The 17,458-nt window shown below is 46.6% G+C and overlaps 1 protein-coding gene across 2 annotated transcripts in view; it reads right to left on the reverse strand.

The window, feature by feature from the left end:
* The window catches only part of LSM12 (LSM12 homolog), a 32,004-nt gene extending 15,400 nt beyond the window's left edge, over positions 1–16,604 (reverse strand). The window contains exons 1-2 of one of the 2 annotated variants that reach the window (XM_054457802.2): positions 16,330–16,604; positions 13,722–13,855 (exon numbers count right to left, since the gene is read on the reverse strand). In XM_054457802.2, the coding sequence (XP_054313777.1) occupies positions 13,722–13,855; positions 16,330–16,453 (258 nt within the window). In that variant the 5' untranslated portion in view covers positions 16,454–16,604. The remainder of the gene's footprint in view (positions 1–13,721; positions 13,856–16,329) is intronic. The other variant, XM_054457803.1, reaches the window with a different exon arrangement.
* Between the last annotated feature and the right edge of the window lie 854 nt (positions 16,605–17,458).

The following is a 17,458-nucleotide window of genomic DNA, read 5'->3' on the forward strand; positions in this document are numbered from 1 at the left end:
TTATTTTTATTTTTTTGAGATGGAGTTTCTCTCTTGTTGCCCAGGCTGGAGTGCAATGGCGCGATCTCAGCTCACTGCAACCTCCATCAAGCGATTCTCCTGCCTCAACCTCCCAAGTAGCTGGGGTTACAGATATGTGACCACATGCCCAGCTAATTTTTGTATTTTTTTTTTTTAGTAGAGACAGGGTTTTGCCATGTTGATCAGGCTGGTCTCGAACTCTTGACCTCAGGTAATCCACCCGCCTCAGCCTCCCAAAGTGTTGGCGTTACAGGCATGAGCCACCGCACCCAGCCAAAGCCTTTATTCTTAGCTAGCACCAAACAGGCTCTCAAAAATATATCTTCCGAGTATCAGCATCCCCAGGGCAACTGTCCCTAGCTGAAAGCTTGTGCCTGAACATTTCTTTTTTTCTTTTTTTTTTTTTTTTGAGATGGAGTCTCGCTCTGTTACCCAGACTGGAGTGCAGTGGTGTGATCTAGGCTCACTGTAACCTCCACCTCCTGGGTTCAAGTGATTGTCCTGCCTCAGCCTCCAGAGTAGCTGGTATTACAGGCACGTGCCACCACACCCAGCTAATTTTTGTATTTTGAGAAGAGATGGGGTTTCACCCTGTTGGCCAAGCTGGTCTCGAACTTCTGACCTCAAGTGATCTGCCCGCCTCAGCCTCCCAAAGTGCTGGAATTACAGGCGTGAGCCACCGCGCCCAGTGTGCCTGAACATTTCTAATAAAATACTGTTCCTGGACAGGCGTGGTAGCTCACACCTGTAACTCCAGCACTTTGGGAGACAGGCGGGTGGATACTTTGAGCTCAGGGGTTTGAGACCAGCCTGGGCAACATGGCAAAACCCTGTCTCTACAAAAAATTTTTTAACAAATTAGCTGCAGGGCTGGACGTAGTGGCTCACGCCTGTAATCCCAACACTTTGGGAGGCTGAGGTGGGCGGATCACGAGGTCAAGAGATCGAGACCATCTTGGCCAACACAGTGAAACCCCCTCTCTACTAAAAATACAAAAATTGGCTGGGAGCGGTGGCTCACGCCTGTAATCCCAGCACTTTGGGAGGCAGAGGAGGGCAGATCACAAGATCAGGAGTTCCAGACCAGCCTGGCCAATATGGTAAAACCCCGTCTCTACTAAAAATACAAAAATTAGCCAGGCGTGATAGCGGGCACCTGTAGTCCCAGCTACTGCTGAGGCAGGAAAATCGCTTGAACCTGGGAGGCAGAGGTTGCAGTGAACCAAGATCGTGCCACTGCTCTTCAGCCTGGCAACAGAGCGAGACTCCGTCTCAAAATAAAATAAAAATTAGCTGAGTGTGGTGGCGCACTCCTGTGGTCCCAGCTTCTCGGGAGCCTAGCTTGTACCTGGCAGGAGGAGGTGGCAGTGAGGTGAGACTGCTCCACTGCACTTCAACCTGAGTGACACAGTAAGACCCTGTCTTAGGAAAAAAAAAAAAAATATATATATATATATATATATATATATACACACACACACATATATATACATATATACACATATATACACATATATATACACATATATATATACACCCACACATATATACACATATATACACATATATACACATATATACACATATACACATATATACATATATATACATATATACACATATATATACATATATACACATATATATACATATATACACATATATATACATATATATACACATATATACATATATACACATATATATATACACACTGTTCCCTACAAATTGGACAGTTAAGAACTAAAAAAATACAGTACTCTACTTGAAGTTCTGTCCTAGAATACCTAAGAGTAAATAAATAACAATGAATCAAAATATTGAATCAGGCCAGGATTGATGGCTCATACCTGTAACCCTAACACTACAAAAATCAGCTGGGTGTGGTGGCATGTGCCTGTAATCCCAGCTACTTGGGAGGCTGAGGCAGGAGAATTGTTTGAACCAGGGAGGCGGAGGTAGCAATGACCCAAGATCATGCTACTGCACTCCAGCCTGGGTGCCAGCAAGACTCCATCTTAGAAAAAATTTAAAAAGTTTAAATTAGCCAGGCACGGTGGTGCACGCTTGAGCCAAGGAGGTCGAGGCTGCAGTGAGCTATGATCATGTCACTGCATCCCAGTCTGAGCAACAGAGCAAGTCCCTATCTCTAAATTTAAAAAAAAAAAAAAAACCTGAGCCCAGCCTGGGCAACACAGTGAGACCCTGTTTCTACAAAAAATAAAATTTAAAAAAATCAGCCAGGTGTGTTGGCATGCACCTGTAGTCTCAGCTACCTGAAAGGCTGAAGTGGGAGGATCGCTTGAGCCCAGGATGTCAAGGCTGCTGCAAGCAGAGCGAGAACTTGTCTTTAAAAAAACAAACAGGCCGGGTGCGGTGGCTCACACTTGTAATCCCAGAACTTTGGGAGGCTGAGGTGGGCGGACCATGTGAGGTCAGGAGTTTGAAACCAGCCTGCCCAACATGGTGAAACCCCATCTCTACTAAAATTACAAAAATTAGCCGGGCGTGGTGGCGGGTACCTGTAATCCCAGCTACTTGGGAGGCTGAGGCAGGAGAATCGCTTGAACCTGGGAGGTGGAGGTTGCAGTGAGCTGAGACGGTGCCATTGAACTCCAGGCTGGGCAACAAGAGCGAAACTCTGTCTTAAAAAAATATATATATTTATATAAATAAATAAATAATCTATTTATATTTTATATAAATATATATTTTATATAAATTTATATAATAAATAAATAAATCACCACTCCGGCCTGGACAAGAGCAAAACTGTCTTAAAAATATAAATAAATAAATAAATAAAGTGTTAACATGCTGTCTGAAAAATAAATACTGTTCTTTAATAGTATCTTCCCTCCTTTTTGAGAACTAACAACCTCCAGTTCAGCTCAACAGAAAAGCATCAAGTTCTAAATTGCAGAGGTGGACAAACTGAGCACTCCCAAATCAGCTTGATCCCTTTTCTCTTCCTTCCCTTTCTCTGAATAATTGCCATTTATTTTCAAGCCCCTCCTCCACTGTCACATCTGAAGTGTCTTCCTTAAAATGCTCACTACTCTATACCAAGGGTTGGCAAACAGCCTCCTGTGGGCCAAATTCAGCCAACCACTTGTCTTAGGTAAGTTTCACTGGAACACAGCTATGCCCATTTGTTTACACATTGTCTAGGGCTGCTGTGCTACAAGGGCAAGGTCGAGTAGATGTGACCAAGACCATATGGCCAATACAGCCTAAAAGATTTACTATCTGGCCCTTTATAGAAAAAGTTTGCTCCTCCCTGCTCTATGCTGTCATGTACCTTGCACATATGACCACTAGTGCAGAGCAGGTCTCGCCATATTGTTATCACTAAGTTAAATGCTGCTGTCCCTCACCACTCCCAACAAATGTGAGATTCTGGAGGGCAAGAGCAGTGTTTTAATCATCCTGGCATTTCCCAGCACCTTGAAGGGAGAGAGTGCAAGAGGTAAGGAGAAGAAACAATGACTATCAGAGATTCAGAGGACCAATCACAAAACAGTTCCCAGAGGTCACACATTCATTAACAGCACAGTTGGAAAAACACTGCTGTTCTTCAAACTCCCTATATCTTACTCCACAGTACTTTTAGCATAATGTGTAGATCCTTTAATTTTCCACCTCAGGTAGAATTTGCTTCAATCTCCAGGGTAGTTTCTGATATTTACCTGAGCTAGTCTTAAAATTCCATTGCCAGAATTTGACTCTACCACTTGTTTGGTTCCCCTACCCCACCCCAAGCCTGTTCTCTGCCAGAAAAAGTTTTAGTTAGAATACCCTTCTCTTAATACTGGAGGAATTACCACCGACCCACTCTAATGTCCTTATTTTGAACTGTCTCCACGTCAAGGGTAGGGTGCAGAGGTGGCTGCAACAACACACTTATGGCACAACTCTGCCAGACTCACCTGGGCTCAGCATTTATCTTTTCAGGAGGACAACAATTCTCCTACTCCCCACTTTCATGTCCTATGAGGCCAAGAAGGTCCCCTTGGGCACTAAACTCTTGGCTTAACAAGAGCCCCACTGTGTCAGCAGACTGCCATGCACTATAACCTGAACTGAGTCATGAGTTCTAGCCTGCAGCACTGTACCCCCTTCATGATTCTGTCAGGTTGACCCCAAAGATTGAATGCCATTGAATCTGACTTCAAAAAGCCAATGGGTTTTGTTGTTGTTGTTGTTGTTTTTAGACAGGGTCTCACTCTGTCACCCAGGCTGGAGTACAGTGGCATGATTGCAGCTCACTGCAGCCTTGACCTTCCCAGGTTCAAGTGATCCTCCCACCTCAGTCTCCAAAGTAGCTGGGACCACAGGCACACCACCACACCTGGCTAATTTTGTAATTTTTGTACAGACAGGGTCTATGTTGCCCAGGCTGGTCTTGACCTCCTGGCCTCAAGCAATCTACCCACCTCAACCTCCCAAAGTTCCTCCAAGCTGGAACTACAGGTGTGAGTCACCACACCCACCAAGTCGGTGATTTTTAAAATGGCAATAAATTATTCCACCTTTCTGACCCATTTGATACCACTCACTACTTGACATGCCCCTGCCACTCAGCAGTGATGGGATCTTCCTCTCCATCTCCCACCTGTATCTTCATGATGCTTCTATGATGAAACAGCTATCTGCTCAAAGCCAGGTGCAAGTTTTACCCATGGACTCTCACCAGGGACTGTGGGCTTGGCGACGTTTTTTTTTTCTTTTTTAATTTTGAGACAGGGTCTCACTCTGTCGCCCAGGCTGGAGTGCAGTGGTGCAATCTCGGCTCATTGCAACCTCTGCCTCCCGGGTTCAAGTGAGTCTCCTGTCTCAGCTTCCCAAGCAGCTGGGACTACAGGTGTGTGCCACCACGCCTGGCTAATTTTTCACTTTTAGTAGAGTATTTTTCTATTTTTAGTATTTTCACCATATTGGCCAGACTGGTCTCAAACTCCTGACTTTGTGATCTGCCCGCCTCGGCCTCCCAAAGTGCTGGGATTACAGGTGTGAGCCACTGCACCCAGCCAGAAACATCTTCTAACTAAAGTTAATCATGAGGTGACAGCCTCTAGAAGCCAGAAAAACTACCTGTAGTAAAAACTTGCTTGCCTTAGATAAGTGGTTCTTCCCACGTTCACATACCTTCTTATTTCCTAGTAAAGTATACATAGCTAAACATAGGCTGGCCAGGCCATCTCTGACTTTACTGGACACGTCCATACCGCAACATATTAGGGTCAAGATATGACAAAGGGCCAGGCGCAGTGGCTCACACCTGTAATACCAGCACTTTCGGAGGCTGAGGCGGGTGGATCATCTGGGCTCAGGAGTTCAAGACCAGCCTAGGCAACATGGTAAAGACCCGTCTCTACCAAAAATACAAAAAAAAAAAAAAAAAAAAAAATTAGCCGGGCATGGTGGCGCGTGCCTGTAGTCCCAGCTACTCAGGAGGCTGAGGCAGGAGAATTACTTTAGCACAGGAGGTAGAGGGTGCAGTGAGCAGAGATCATACCACTGCACTCCAGCCTGGGTGAAAGTGAGACCCTGTCTCAAATATATATATATAATATATATATATATATAAATAAAAAGATATAACCAAGAGCCCTGCTAATAGGCTATGTCCACAAACATAGGCCGCAATGCAATAATTATCATATCAACCCCAGGAATTTACTGGTATTTGGGTTTAACCCTCAAATCACCAGAAAGCCATAGGGTTATACTGAATTTTAACCGTGAAACTGGTAGAATTCAAAATAAAAACGAATTCTTCCCTCAATGTGACATGATACCTAAAGGTACCCTGGGTAGGGCGTGGTGGCTCATGCCTGTAATCCCAGCACTTTGGGAGGCCGAGGTGGGTGGATCACCTGAGGTCAGGAGTCCCAGACCAGCCTGACCAACACAGAGAAACCCCATCTCTGCTAAAAATACAAAAAAAAAAATTAGCCGGGCATGGTGGTGCATGCCTGTAATCCCAGCTACTCGGGAGGCTGAGGTGGGAGAATTGCTTGAAACCGGGAGGCGCAGGTTGTGGTGAGCCGAGATCGCGCCATTGCACTCCAGCCTGGGGAACAAGAGTAAAACTCTGTCTCAAAAAAAAAAAAAAGTGAACTCTGGCTGGGTGCAGTAGCTCACTCCTGTAATCCCACCACTTTGGGAGGCTGAGGTGGGAGGATCACTTGAGGCCAGGAGTTTGAGACCAGCATTGGCAGTATAGTAAGACCATGTCTCTACTCCCCAACCAACAAAAAATTGCTTTTTTTAATTAGCTGGACGTGGTGGCACATACCTGTAGTCCCAGCTACTCAGGAGGGTAAGGCAGAAGGACTGCTTGAGATTGGGAGGCATGATGGCATGCACCTGTGGTCCCAGCTACTCAGGAGGTTGAGGCAGAAGAATTCCTTGAACCCAGGAGGCGGAGGTTGCAGTGAGCTGAGACTGCACCACTGCACTCCAGCCTTGGTGACAAAGGAAAACTCCTCTCCAAAAAAAGAAAAAAAAAAGCAGCCTGGTACAGTGGCTCACACCTGTAATCCCAGCACTTTGGGAGGCCGAGGCAAATCACCTGAGGTCGGGAGTTCAAGAACAGTCTGACCAACATGGAGAAACCCTGTCTCTACTAATAATACAAAATTAGCCAGGTGTGGTGGCACATGCCTGTAATCCCAGCTACTTGGGAGGCTGAGGCAGGAGAATTGCTTGAATCCGGGAGGCGGAGGTTGCGGTAAGCTGAAATCGTGCCATTGCACTCCAGCTTGGGCAGCAAGAGTGAAACTCTGTCTCAAAAACATAAAAAAGTAAGACGGACGTGGTGCGGCACACCTGTATTCCCAGCTACTCGGGGGGCTGAGACAGGAGAACTGCTTTAGCACAGGAGGCAGAGGTTGCAGTGAGCTGAGACAGAGCCATGGCACTCCAGCCTGGGCAGCAGAGTGAGACTTTTTTTTTCTTTTTTTTTTGAGACGGAGTCTCGCTCTGTCTCCCAGGCTGGAGTGCAGTGGCATGATCTCAGCTTTCTGCAAGCTCCGCCTCCTGGGTTCACGCCATTCTCCTGCCTCAGCCTCCCAAGTAGCTGGGACTACAGGCGCCTGCCACCATGCCCGGCTAATTTTTGTTTTTAGTAGAGACGGGGTTTCACCATGTTAGCCAGGATGGTCTTGATCTCCTGACCTCGTGATCCGCCCGCCTCGGCCTCCCAAAGTGCTGGGATTACAGGCGTGAGCCACCGCGCCTGGTCGAGACTTCATCTTAAAAAAAATAATAATAATGTGCCAGGCACAGTGGCTCACGCCTGTAATTGCAGCACTCTGGGAGGCTGAGGTGGGTGGATCATGAGGTCAGGAGTTCAAGACCACCCTGGCCAAGATGGTGAAACCCCATCTCTACCAAAAATACAAAAATTAGCCAGGTGTGGTGGCAGATGCCTCGAATCCCAGCTACTCCAGAGGATGAGGTAGAGAACTGCTTGAACCTGGGAGGCAGAGGTTGCAGTGAGCCGAGAGCACTACTGCATTCCAGCCTGGGAGACAGAGGGAGACTCTGTCTCAAAAATAAATAAATAAATAAATAAATAACCATAATAATAATAATAATAATAATAATACATAAAGTCAAAGTTTCCAAGAACCTACCAACGACGTTAAGTGAGAGCCTAGTGTAATGGCATAAATATTCTATGGGCCCTTTGTCACACTGCCCTCCTTCCCCTGCCTTATCTCATCCCATAATTCAATGAGCATTAGTTAGCTACAATAAAAAAATCTGGGCCGGGCACGGTGGCTCACGCCTGTAATCCCAGCACTTTGGGAGGCTGAGACGGGCGGATCATGAGGTCAGGAGATTGAGACCATCCTGGCTAACACGGTGAAACCCTGTCTCTACTAAAAATACAAAAAAATTAGCTGGGTGTGGTGGTGGGCGCCCGTAGTCCCAGCTACTCGGGAGCCTGAGGCAGGAGAATGGCGTGAACCCAGGAGGCGGAGCCTGCAGTGAGCCGAGATCGCGCCACTGCACTCCAGCCTGGGCGACTGAGCGAGACTCCGTCTCAAAAAAAAAAAAAAAAAAAAAAATAATAATAATAATGATTTGGGAGACATTAACTAACATCTGCCAAGTCTAATGACTTTAAAGACTGATCTACTTGGTTCATTCCTAAGTCTTTTCTACTAGACTACCCTGCCCCTGACCACAGAACATAGATGTTTTTCTTTACTTAGAAACGTTACCCAGGGACTGGGCCAGTGGCTCATGCCTGTAATTCCAATACATTGGGAAGCCAAGGAAGGAGGATTGCTCGAGCCCATGAGTTAGAGACCATCCTGGGCCACACGGTAAGACCCTGTCTCTACAAAAAAAAACTAGGCCGGGTGCGGTGGCTCACGCCTGTAAACCCAGCACTTTGGGAGGCCAAGGCGGGCGGATCACGAGGTCAGGAGTTTGAGATCAGCCTGGTCAACATGGTGAAACCCCATCTCTACTAAAGATACAAAAAATTAGCCAGGCATGGTGGCGCATGCCTGTAATCCCAGCTACTTAGGAGGCTGAGGCAGGAGAATTGCTTGAACCTAGGAGGCAGAGGTTGCAGTGAGCCGAGATCACGGCACCACTGCACTCCAGCCTGGGCGACAGGGCGAGACTCCATCTCAAAAAAGAAAGAAAAATTAGCCAGGTGTGAGGGTTTGTGCTGGTAGTCCCAGCTACTCGGCAGGCGAGGTGGAAAGATCACTTGAGCGAACCCTGGAGGTCGAGGCTGCAGTGAGCTGTGACTGCATCATTTGCACTCCGGCCTGGGCGCAGTGTGAGACTAACTAAAAAGAAACAAAACAACTACCCAGGTGTGGTGATGGGAGCTTGTAGTCCCAGCTACTGAGGAAGCTGAGATGGGCGGATCACTTGAGGCTATGAGCCAGGAGTTTGAAGCTGCAGTGAGTTATGTTCATGCCACTGCACTCTAGCCTGGTCAACAGGATGAGACTGTATCTCTAAAAAACAGAACAAATACACACATATACACACACACACACGAAACATAACTTAGCATTATACATTATTTAGGGTACTTCATATTGCCAAACTATGAGTTCCTTGGGCTAAACACAACGTAATAGAAAAACAGGGGACTTGGCCAGGTACAGTGGCTCACGCCTGTAATCCTAACACTTTAGGAGGCCGAGGCAGGTGGATTATCTGAGGTTAGGAGTTCAAGGCCAGCCTGGTCAACACGGCAAAACCCCGTCTCTACTAAAAATACAAAAATTAGCCAGGCGTGGTGGCAGCGGGCGCCTATAATCCCAGCTACTCAGGAGGCTGAGACAGGAGAATCACTTGAACCCAGGGGGCGGAGGTTGCAATGAGCCGAGATCACACCGGGCAATGGACTGAGACCCGGTCTCAAAAAAAAGAATTCCCCCTACTGCAACCCTACTATCCTCTCCCAAGCTTCCTCTTACATGCTACTGCTGGAGATAGAAATAAGACTTCTTAGCCTGAAGTGAACTATCAATCGAAAGCAAAACAGGCCAATTTCCAAGAAGTTGCTAGTTTATACCTTCCCTAGTTGAGCTATTATTAAGTATTTCCTGTATAAGCCCTTCTCTTCCATTTCCTGCTAGGTCAGAGTCAACAAATATCCTGTTTTTATCAACAGGTTTAATTAAGCAGATCACTTACTATGTCAGCAAGATGAGCCAATATGTGATGATACCTTTGACTAAAGTTAAGAGTAGGACGGGCACGGTGGCTCAAGCCTGTAATCCCAGCACTTTGGGAGGCTGAGGCGGGCGATCACAAGGACATCGAGACCATCCTGGCCAACATGGTGAAACCCCGTCTCTACTAAAAATACAAAAAAATTAGCCAGACGTGGTGGCGGGCACCTGTAGTCCCAGCTACTCAGGAGGCTGAGGCAGGAGAATGGCGCGCACCCGGGAGGCGGAGCTTGCAGTGAGCTGAGATGGCGCCACTGCACTCCAGCCTGGGCAACAGAGCAAGACTCCGTCTCAAAAAATAAATAAATAAATAAAACAAAAAAAATAAAGTTAGAATAGACAAGTAGTGCTTCTCCAGACTGCAAGCATCTGAAACTTCAACAGTTTTCTTCCAGACATCCCAGAGTACGTTAGTTCCCTTCCACATGCTTAAATGATCCTCCATCTTAAGAAAAACTCAAGTCCGTGCTCTTAAAAATGAGACAAACTTTTCACGTCATTCATGCAACATGTTAATAGCTGCCCGAAATAGCTGTTTTCAGCAATAGCCCAATAGGCTCTCTCTAATTCTAAGTCAATCTCCAAAGAGGAATCGCAAAGCATCCTAAAAGGTTGATTTCAAGGGAAAGCCAATATAGCTTACTCATAAACATCTCTGCAAACGGAAGAATGAATAAACGAAATCCAAAGATAACCCTCCAACCTAATTTTAGTTTTTAGTTTCTGACTCCTCTTCCCAGCAAACCTTTTTCAAGATTTGGCAAGCAGGCCACAGAGTAAGAAAAGTAAAGATTTCTGGTGTTCCCCAAGCTATTACTTCCTGCTGCTTTCCTCAAAGAGTGGGTAATCAGCTAGTTTACAACAATGCTAGTAAACAAGGAAAACTGACCAGCAAAAAAGCAAAATCTTAAAGGCAAAGATAATCCACAAACTAACCAAGAGCTATATCTACCTGAGGTCAAATATAAGAAGAGAACTGCTTCTTAACAGCTCCTACTTAACAGTCCCACCCACACTACCCCACCCCCTCTAAATGGTGGCACTTGTTGGTCACAAGAGCCAACTTTCTAACTTCAGAAAATTATCTCTCTTTCAGATCTTTACTACTCATTAAAGATCTAGTGACAGACTTATCATACTCTATAAACACCAAAAAATAACTCAGAGCCTATTTGGTTCTTTAATATACTAGGAATAATGCTGGGCACAGTGGCTCACGCCTGTAATCCCAGCACTTTGGGAGGCTGAGGCAGGCGGATCACCTGAGGTCGGGAGTTCGAGATCAGCCTGACCAACGTGGAGAAACCCCATCTCTATTAAAAATACAAAATTAGCTGGGTGTGGCTGTGCATGCCTGTAATCCCAGCTACTCGGGAGGCTGAGGCAGGACAATCACTTGAACCCGGGAGGCAGAGGTTGCAGTGAGCCGAGGTTGCGCCATTGCACTCCATCCAGCCTGGGTAACAAGAGCGAAACTCCATCTCAAAAAAAAAAAAAACCCAAGGAATAAATAATTATTTGACAAGTCTTAAAATTTCATGAGCTTATAGAAGACACCCAAAGAGCTCCTATACTCTGGTAGAAGGTATATTACTAAGCCAACGTTTCAAAAACCTATAAGCTTCAAAGAATGGGACATCCCATATAAGACAACACCCATATGAACACAATAGCCTTCCAAATCTGTCCCTGGCCATCACTAAAAAATGTGTGGCATTTCCATAGAATCTGACAAGATAGGAACTCCAGATCTGAGGTAACGACATTCACTAGCCTCAGCCTCAGTTACCCTCTATTATTTTAGTTGCCTAAGTGTTTCCTTGCTTTGCTGAACTGTACAGAACACACCACATTCCCAAGAGAGGCAAAGTAATACACATTATTGCAAGACTCCTCTAGAGGGAATAACTTCCACCACATTAATTCAAGAGACTTAATGAAAGGCACCTGCTACTAAAATCGGAGGCATAACTTATTCATCCAACAAATATTTATTAAATACTCTGTGCAAGGCTCTGCATATTCAATAGTAAATAAAACAGGTATGGTTCCCATCCCTGCAGAATAAAGTTTACTGAGACAGACACTAGACAAGTAAACAAATACATAATTACAAAAAAAGCTATGGCCAGGCGCAGTGGCTCACGCCTGTAATCCCAGCACTTTGGGAGGCCAAGGCGGGCGGATCACAAGGTCAGGAGATCAAGACCATCCTGGCTAACATGGTGAAACCCCGTCTCTACTAAAAATACAAAAAAGTTAGCCGGGCGTGGTGTTGGGCGCCTGTAGTCCCAGCTACTAGGGAGGCTGAGGCAGGAGTATGGCATGAACCCAGGAGGCGGAGCTTGCAGTGAGCCGAGATGGCGCCACTGCACTCCAGCCTGGGAGACAGAGCGAGACTCCATCTCAAAAAAAAAAAAAAAAAAAAGCTATGAATAGGGTAACCTAATCTATATCTGTTGTCCCAGTGTAAAATAAAAGCATTCCCCTTTACTCTCAAAAATGTCCCAGGTTGGACTACAAATGATATGGCCACCTTAACTGTGAAGGACAAGGTACTACGAGAGAGAATAATGCAGGCAAATTACTTTAGCCTGGGTGATCAGAGAAGACTTCTTGGAAGACATGCCATTTAAGTGAGTCCTGATGGGTGGTAAGGCTCCAGTCATTCTGGAAGGAAAAACGTTCTAAGTACAGGGGACAGCACAGGCTATGACAGGGCTTGAGGCATTATTATGATCAACATCAATTTTGACTAAATAAACAGAATTGTCAAAAAAGTGACTTAGGGCCGGGCATGGTGGCTCACACCTGTAATCCCAGCACTTTGGGAGGCCGAGGCAGGCAGATCACTTGAGGTCAGAAGTTCAAGACCAGCCTGGCCAGCATGGTGAAACCCTATCTCTACTAATAATACAAAAATTGAGCCAGGAGTGGTGGCTCACACCTATAATCTTACCACTTTGGGAGGCCGAGGCAAGCAGATTGCCTGAGCTCAGGAGTTCAAGACTAGCCTGGGCAACACAGTGAAACCCTGTCTCTACTAAAATAAAACAAATTAGCCGGGTGTGACAGTGTGCGCCTGTCTCCAAAAAAAAAAAAAAAACTGGCCAGGCGTCGTGGCCACACACCTGTAGTCCCAACTACTCCACAGGCTGAGGCACGAGAATCACTTAACCTGGGAGGCGGAGGTTACAGTGAGCCGAGATCACGTCACTGCACTCCAGCCTGGGCGAGAGAGAGAGACTCTGTCTCAAAAAAAAGGCCGGGTGCAGTGGCTCAAAAAAAAAGAAAGACTTGGGCAGGCATGGTGACACATGCATGTAATCCCAGCTACTCAGAAGGCTGAGGCAGGAGGGTCACTTGCGCCCAGGCATTCAAGTTCAACCTGGGCAACAAAGCAACCCTGTCTCACTCACACACACAAGTGACTTGGGGGTTCCCAGAGATCAACTTGTATGTGCAAGATTAAAATATGCTAAGCATGTAATTGTTAGAACTCAAAATTCAAACATAAAGACAAAAAAGAACCTTTAAGACAGTGGCTTTCAAACTTTTCTAAGTCATGAAACCCTCCGAGAATCTGAAAAACACTTTAGATCTTCACGCAGAAAATGCATATATTCACGTATGCACACATCCACATATACACAATTTGAAGACGTTCATAGGTAATGCCACCACCCAAACCCCAGCAGCACCATTAGTTCATCATGAACTCCAAGATTTAAAAAGTCCTCTTTCATAAAGGCAGAAGCAAGCTCTCAACTTATTTGGGAGTTAAGCTATTTCTTAAGATCTACTGATAACATCCAGGAATAAAGAGAAAAACTAAACCTACATTTTTTAAAAAGATATCAGAACTAACAATTTTAAGTCAATTTAAAAAAATGAAAAATAGACAACAATGTGTCACCAAGACTCAATGAGACTCATCTTTCCCATCATTTTAGAGAGCCAGATCTGCCCTTGAGTCCTTACCTTACTAACATTGAGTGAAGCTAAGGGAGGAGGGGTTTCTGTTCGGTCATTAATTATTTCCACTTCTGAAACATACTGTAAGTTTATGAGCAAGATGTCTGCATGGTTGGGCTTTCCACTGGAAGAGGGACATTCTGGTGAGAAAAAAAAAAAGTTAAGGAAAAATAGGACAAGCAGAGGCACTGACACATCCCAAAAGGGGCATAGAAAACACAATTCACACAAGGCTTGTAAAAGGCAGGCCAGGAGCATGAGGGCCTTATAAGAATCACAGTTCTCCTCAGGAAATCTCTGCCTATCACCTTCCTCCTGCCCAAATCCTTGGAAACTTCCAAAGGAGTTCTGTCACCTTCTCTCTACTGGCTTTATGGAGAGGCATAATGCAGATTTAATGCATTTGTCTTGAACCTATGAGCCAGACAAAAGAGCTAGACCTTTCTGTTCTTCGTATAATACTCTCTGTCCGCACAGTATTCTTTTTACTCTTTCAGATGTGAGCTTTCCCATTTTGCAGAGGAGAAAACTACACACTGGAAAGGAAATTCACCCAAGGTGACCCAGCCAGTTAATCCATTCATTCATTCACACACTCATTCTCCAACCATTTAAGAGCCTACTGTATGTCAAGTAAAAGTTGAGTAATTCAGCCAGGTGTGATGGCTCACGCCTGTAATCCCAACACTTTGGGAGGCTGAGGCAGGCAGATTACTTGAGGTCAGGAGTTCGAGACCAGCCTGGCCAACGTGGCAAAACTCCATCACTACCAAAAAAACAAAAAAAAATTAGCCGGGTGTGGTGGCACATGCCTGTAATCCCAGCTACTCTGGAGCCTGAGGCAGAAGAATCACTTGAACACGGGAGGCGGAGGTTGCAGTGAGCCGAGATGGTGCCACTGCACTCTAGCCTAGGTGACAGCGAGACTCCGTCTCAAAAAAAAAAAAAAAAAAAAAGTAATTCCTAGTTCCAAGACCCTTCCAACTAAACCACTAATGTAAAAGGTCTTATTTCTTCCAGGTGTAACTTCTTATTTTTTTAAAAAAGCAACTATTCTTAGGCCGCGCGCGGTGGCTCACGAGGTCAGGAGATCAAGACCATCCTGGCTAACACGGTGAAACCCTGTCTCTACTAAAAATACAAAAAATTAGCCGGGCATGGTGGCGTATGCCTGTAATCCCAGCTACTCGGGAGGCTGAGGCAGGAGAATCGCTTGAACCCAGGAGGCGGAAGTTGCAGTAAACCGAAATCACGCCATTGCACTTCAGCCTGGGCAACAAGAGTGAAACTCCGTCTCAAAAAAATAAAAAAGCCGGGCGATGGCTCAGGCCTGTAATTCCAGCACTTTCGGAGGCCGAGGGCAGCGGATCACGAGGTCAGAAGTTCGAGACCATCCTGGCCAACATGGTGATACCCCATCTCTGTTAAAAAAAATATATACAAAAATTAGCTGGGCGTCGTGGCGCGTGCCTGTAATCCCAGCTACTCCGGAGGCTGAGGCAGGAGAATCGCTTGAACCAAGAGTCGGAAGTTGCAGTGAGCCGAGATTGCGCCACCGCACTCCAGCTTAGCGACAGAGCGAGACTCCATCTTAAAAAAAAAAAAAAGATGCCATAAAAAATTACTCCTCCAAAAAAAAAAAATTCCAATAAACCCACCTGTAGCTCACATAAAAAGGGAAGCCGTGGCACATTTATCCCAACAAGGAAGGGTTTCATTTCCAAGACTGAGTTTCCTGGAGTAATTCAGAAGTCATTTCCACCCCAAAGAAGCAGGCCACCTTTTCCAATCAGTTTAACATTGCTACTTTCAAAAGGGAGGCTACTACTACGTAAAAGGACTCCATGTGCTGGACTGATCAAGGCAGCACGAGAACTTCACTCTTTCACCTGTAACTCACACATCCCCAACCCACATAAGCCCCTGGCAAGCCCTCTCTGGAACAGGTTTCCAATGCAAACATCCCCTAAACAGCAATTTCCAAATGACCGAGAAGCCTAAAAATCAGCACAGTCCCCCCACCACATATACACACGCATCAGCGAAACAAGCCACTATCCCCAGTTCAGATACAAACTCTGCCCTGAACTTACTCTCCCTCAAAACAGGCAAGGACCAATTTGGTCACCATCCCACCGCCCTTCCTTGGACGAAATCCCATCAGTGCACATGCCCTCCTAAATTCCATACCTTTGCCCTACCAGCAGTTCCTTACCCTAAACACCCCTCCCCATAATATTTCACCCGCCCCTCCTTTCCATCCGGGCTCCAATCCATCAGCCCCCTCCCACCACCACCCCCTCTCCTAATCACTGTGTCCCCTCTCATAACGCTCCCCCCGAAAAGCCATCCCCCTGTCAAGCCCTCCTCCATCCACTGATCCTCGGTAAAGCCCCAGCTCCCGCAAGGGGAGAGAGACAGGCTCCCCAAAGCTGACCGAAGGGCCCGCGGGAGGGGGAGGGGAGCTCAGGGCCGTGCGCATGCGCCCCGGGCGCCGCGGTGGCCGGTCGCCCCTAGGCCCGGAGAGAGCCCCAGCCGCCGCCGTCGTCCCCCACCCCCCGACCACCGCACCTACACGCCGGCCCGGACTCGGGCTTCACGCAGGGAAGGATACTTAAAGCCAGCATTTTGGATTGGTAGTCAAAGGCTACCACCTCGCCCTGCAGCCGCTGCTCCTGGCACGTCCGGCACGACACCTGGCTCCCAACGCTGAAGTACTCGCCCGGAGGAGCCGCCATCTTGGGAGTGCAGCCGCGGCCGGCGGCGGCGGCGGCAGCAGCGGGCGAAAGCCGGGCCCCCAGTGAGCGCCGCGACGCGACGCGACGCCGCGCACGGAGCGTGCTTGCGTCACACGCCGGGGCGTGGCCTGGCGCTGGGTGGGGCGGGAGCCTAGGTGGACTAGGAAAGAAGAGGAAATAAAGGAGAATCTTAAAAGTATTTGTATAGCTGCGTCCGCTCGGTTAAGTGCTTGTAGAGTCTATTTTAGAAGTTAAGGATAAATGACCTACGTGGAATGAAAAGGGGAAAGAGGAGGGAGCTGCAGTCTCCATTATATGCACACCTTCCACACAAGAGTTTAATGAATGAATTTTATAAAATATGTTAACCCCATTTTGCATATGAGGAATCAGAGCCTCAGAGGACTTAACGATACTTGGACAAGATGATTATAACGGCTGGGAGCGGTGGCTCACGCCTGTAATCCCAGCACTTTGGGAGGCCGAGGCGGGTGGATCACCTGAGGTCAGGGGTTCGAGACCAGCCTGGCCAACATGGCAAAACCCCGTCTCTACTAAAAATACAAAAATTTGCCGGGTATGGTGGCGCGTGCCTGTAATCCCAGCTACTAGGGGGACTGAGGCTGGAGGATCTCTTGAACCTGGAAGGCGGAGGTTGCACTGAGCCAAGATTATGCCACTGCACTCTAGCCTGGGCAACAGAGCGAGACTCTGTCTCAAAACAAACAAACAAACAAAAAAAGATGATTATAACTACAGAGTGATAGTGGAAAAGAACATTGGCTGTGGAGTTAGATAAGCCAGAACCAGAATCCGAGGTCAGCCTCTTACTAAATCACCTGACCTTGAGCAAGCAAATTACTTGATCCTGTTTCTTCATAGGCATTTGTATTGTCACTTCTTGAGCATCTGACAGCTCTTTGAGGTAGGAATCAATGTCCTCCTTTTACATAAACTAAGTTTTAGACTAAACTTGTCCACGGTTCCACAACTAGCAAAAACAGT

The sequence above is a fragment of the Pongo pygmaeus genome, chromosome 19, assembly GCF_028885625.2.
Source record: "Pongo pygmaeus isolate AG05252 chromosome 19, NHGRI_mPonPyg2-v2.0_pri, whole genome shotgun sequence".
NCBI lineage: Eukaryota > Metazoa > Chordata > Mammalia > Primates > Hominidae > Pongo > Pongo pygmaeus.